Raw genomic sequence first — 4,335 nt, 5'->3', positions numbered from 1 at the left:
CAGCGAGACTACGCAATGTTGATGGTTTTGAAGTGTAAACCATGGGAAAGCCGTCGGCGACGGTGGAGGATCAGCGGGAAGCTAGCCAGTGTACCAAAATACGCAATTGCTGGTTTGTCCTGATCGTCAATACTAGCAAGCGGATGACGTGTCGTAGGGCCACCAATTGGGGCGCGCCTTGTACCCACGCATATGTTCCTGTTGTGGTTCACTAGACGCGCTGGGGGAGATAGGAGATAGAAGGACAGAATAGGACGTTGAGATGTGATAGATGAAGAGTGTATTGATGACAGCTGGTTTGACAAAATAATGAAACCCGCTTATATGTGCGGTCAGTGACAATAGACGTATAAGCAATCGTTGATCATATATCGAGGCATGTAGAAGACGGAGCGCTTGAGAAAATGGCAGCAAAACGCCTGTTCTGTGAATGGGACATAAGCCACCTTTTTGGTCCTGCGAAGCTTGCTATCCAACGCCAGCTAATGCAATCATGAACAAAAAGAGATGCGTGAAAACGTGTCAGGTCGTGATTACCGTTCGCCCATGTCAAAGCGGTGAGTAAATGCCTTTCCAACCTTGTTTTCAGGCTTCGGTGGAATATGATGATGTAGAAACTTTTTCGTCGCCGCAACCTTTGCGCTACTGGCCTTTGATGCGTCAAAGCAGACCTTCGGATCATCATAGGTTTCGGGGCAACAACAAGCAATGTTCTTGATGCACGCCGTCTTCATAACATCGGGAATCATGATACGCTTGCTGGGAATTGGATGGAGCATCTTCAAGATCAGCCGTTTTATCGAAGGAGGTTCGATAAGGCTGAAGAGCTTGCCACATTTCGGGTGCCCATCTGGGCCTTCGAAAATTTGGCCATCAGGATGTTCTTCCAGCCATTGGTTCCAACCCTTTTTGAATCGTGCATAGTACTCGAACTCTGTCTTAGCGGCCTGCCATGGACAACCACCAAAGGTCATTGTTAGATAGACAATCGCACAAGACCAGATATCGAGGGGACGCGGGTCATAGCTATGATTCTTCTCCAGAACTTCTGGGGCGATGTAGGGAAGACTACCGCAAATGCCAGGAGCTGACAGGCGCAGTGCGCCCATATTTTTGCCGCATTCGCCCCCAGAAGCACGAAGACCCGGGTGTTCGCCGCTGAACACTTCAGCCACGCCAAAATCCGAGATTTTGAGATGTCCATCCTTGTTGAGAAGTAGATTTTCCAGCTTTATGTCTCGATGGGCGATACCATGGCTGTGCAGGAAGTCGACACCTCGAAGGAGCTGCTTGAAGAAGCACAAACGATCGTCTCGGCTGTAAAAGCCTTCTACACCACCAGCGAACAGCTTGCGCTCTACTAGCGAGTATATTTCTCCGTACGTGCAAAACTCCATGACATGGTTCCAGCGTTGCCGATTTGTGCATAGTCGTACCGTCTCGACAATGTTGGGATGATGTAGGCTCTTCGCGATGCTGTATTCGGATTTAATTTTCAAGACGTAGTCTTCCTCGGTTTCGTCCTTGTCGCGCGCTCGGAATTCTTTGACGGCTACCAGCTCTTCATCTTTTGATAACGCCCCTCTCCGTGCCATGATGCGGACTTCAGAAGTTGCGCCTTTACCCAAAATTCTTCCTCTCTTCCCAGGCATTAGACTTGAGCTTTTGAACTCCTTATCAAGATCGCACCAGTCTATTATAAAATCATCAGGCAAATTAACGCTCAATCGACGAACTTTCAAACCCGCGCCCTCGACAGCCGGCTTTGAGAAAGTAGCCAGCATGCCAGCTGTCGGCTTCTCATCACCTTCATCGAGTCGAGGAATCTGCTCCATACTTGCTGACCGCCTCCGCGACCACCCATGCTTCCTCGGACTTTTCGTAGTGTCGGGTCCAGCCCATGTAATTCCAGGTCGTGGTCTTTCCATACTTGAGTGAGATGTGGGCGAGGAGGGTTTCTTGCCAAGTCCAGGTCTTTTTTCCGAACCCTTCTTTGCGTTTGAAAGAGTGCTCATAGGTGAACCAGAAGGCGGCGAATTAGCGTGTGAAGAACGGTCCGAACGTCGAGTGAGGGAAAATGAGCTGAGCCTTCTACTTTGTTTAGGAATGTGTACGGCAGGAGTTGACACTTCAGCTGGCCCGTCCACGCCTGTCTTGACGATGTATGTGTTCGTTTCGACCTTTGGATTCGACAGTCTGCTGGGACTCGGGGCATTTGGCACCTCTGCTTGACTGGGGCCGTCTTTATTCGAGTGACTTCTATGCAATCTGCTGCGGACAAAGGAGCCGACACGCTTTCCTAACCCAACCCTCTCTGGTGAAGACTGGAGCTCAACCTGGTGAGACGCCTGGGTATTTGGCTCCGATTGCGTGGAAAAGGTTGCAGGCGAAGGTGCCTCTTGGGGTAGGGGCTTGGGCAGCATGTCGTTGGTGGTAGGTCTTGGGGTCGTGAAGACGTCGTCTACAGGTTCATCGTGGGGGAAGGAATGAGAGAAGGAAGAGGTGCCCTCACTGGTGTGGCTTGTTGGTGTGAGGGGCTCGGCGGGCTCGCTTGCGGTCCCTGTACTCTCGTCCTCCTCTTCAATTGGGAATTGGTACTCGACTCGACGTGAATCTCGGCGCTGCAAACGGTGGGAGAGGGAGGCTTCATCGAAGGAAATGGCCAGAGGCGGCGCATGGGTCGCTACTGCGGGCATAGCACGGGCGAATGGCCGACGTCGAATGGTTGTCAGCAGTCGTTTATGCGCTCGAGGGCAGGAATTGAGTGTCTTTGGGTGCTAGAGGCGGTGAATGGCATGCATCTACGCGCGCTGAAGGGGACTAGGCCGGTGATATGAGGACTCGAGGGTCCTGCACGAGTGCCAGTGTAACGTGGGTAGGAGGAGCGGGGTGTGGTAAAAGTGCTGCAAGTGTGAAAGAGCCATTCACACACAATCGGAGATGGGTAACGCTGGGAAGAGGTAAATCATATATATAGAGACGAAGCAATGCTGGGGTGCGTTGACGCGTGGGAGTTGCGAAACGCGGTCCAGAGGTGACAGCAACCGAGGGGGTGTCTCAGTGGGTATAAGTCGCGGCAGGGTGGCTTCGCTTGCGACTCAAGAACAACGGCGGGATGACCGGACCAAGAGACTCTGTCCGGGGGCGACCGCTGGGTTCAACAAGAGTGTGCGAAGCAAGCCGCACACAAATGCGGGTCTTTTTCCACTTTTCCCAGGGACCGCACGAGGAATATGTAGACTCCGGAAGAATGGTAACTGAGTGGTGCAAAGCGCCGCCTAGCCCCTTGCGCAACCCCCACAGCGCCTGGGCGCATCCACCTGCAGATCGGGATGCACGTCTTGTGAGTGCCCAGCAACCTCTCTCACACGGTGCACTGCGTCGTCGTGTATGATATGCGTCGTCGATCGCACTCTACGAATGCTTGGAGGCCCCGTTCGGCTGGATGCGGTTGTACCATCCCATGTCCCGCCAGACGAGGCATACCTCCGGAATGTACCCACGCATCCGCCTCACGACTACATGGTATGTATTGCTAACGAAGCATGTCACCAAGCGTACTATGCGTACTATCCCGTAGATGGCAACAGCTATATCTAGAAACCCAAGTCGTCTCTCGTCCCGCTGCCTGACGATGACAGCGAACGCGCAGCGTGTCGTCGTATCCTGGCCTTAGCTGGCAAGTATAAAATACCGCAACCCGCCTTCTAACATGGTCTATGCTGCTGCAGCCATCGCAGCCTGCTTCGAAGGAAGACGTCTGGCTTCTCCAAATCGACGATTCGCTCCTCTCGCCAGAACGCCGCCTCGATTGACGGTTACCAGACGTCGACTGACGAAAGCTGAGCCCAATGCTGCACATTGACCCCAGTTGATAGCCTCTTATCCAAAGCTTCGCCAGACGTTAACCGCCGCCGGAAGCGATACGGCAAATCGTGGGGGTCGCTCGCTCCCGGCCTAATAATACCTGCTAGTAAATGACCGTGCCAACCCATCGCTCTGCCATGATGGCATACATGCATACATCTCTCATTCAAATGGCTCCAAATCAAGAACACGAGCGGCGATTGATTGAGTGCATGCGATCCATCAATCGCTGGCTCGCTCTCCCATAGCATTTTGCGGGGGTTGTGTGACCACCAGATGCAACCTGCAGCTGTCCACGCCCTCGACTGGACCAACTATGCTTGCGGCAGCCCTCGGTTTCAAGCATGTGCACGTCTGTTCGTTAGTGGAGAGAGGACAATGCTCTGCAGGAGTGGTCTCGCCCAAATCTCTTCTCGTCGGGAACTATTTTTGTCATTTCTTTTTGTTGTTGTATGGCTTAATATCGGC

The 4,335-nt window shown here is 52.8% G+C and overlaps 1 protein-coding gene across 1 annotated transcript; it reads right to left on the bottom strand.

The window, feature by feature from the left end:
* Window positions 1-277: 277 nt before the first annotated feature.
* Window positions 278-2,876, bottom strand: K460DRAFT_205029 (Pkinase-domain-containing protein). Its single transcript, XM_040927220.1, has 2 exons — window positions 2,474-2,876; window positions 278-2,437 (listed from the first exon to the last, which is right to left on the bottom strand). Exons 1-2 carry the CDS (start codon window positions 2,694-2,696, stop codon window positions 534-536), a joined length of 2,127 nt encoding a protein of 708 aa, XP_040782780.1. The 5' UTR covers window positions 2,697-2,876; the 3' UTR covers window positions 278-533.
* Between the last annotated feature and the right edge of the window lie 1,459 nt (window positions 2,877-4,335).

This window comes from Cucurbitaria berberidis (genome assembly GCF_010015615.1).
Source record: "Cucurbitaria berberidis CBS 394.84 unplaced genomic scaffold K460scaffold_7, whole genome shotgun sequence".
Lineage (NCBI taxonomy): Eukaryota > Fungi > Ascomycota > Dothideomycetes > Pleosporales > Cucurbitariaceae > Cucurbitaria > Cucurbitaria berberidis.
Note: the sequence above shows the minus strand (reverse complement) of the source record. Positions and strands in the feature narration are given on the sequence as shown.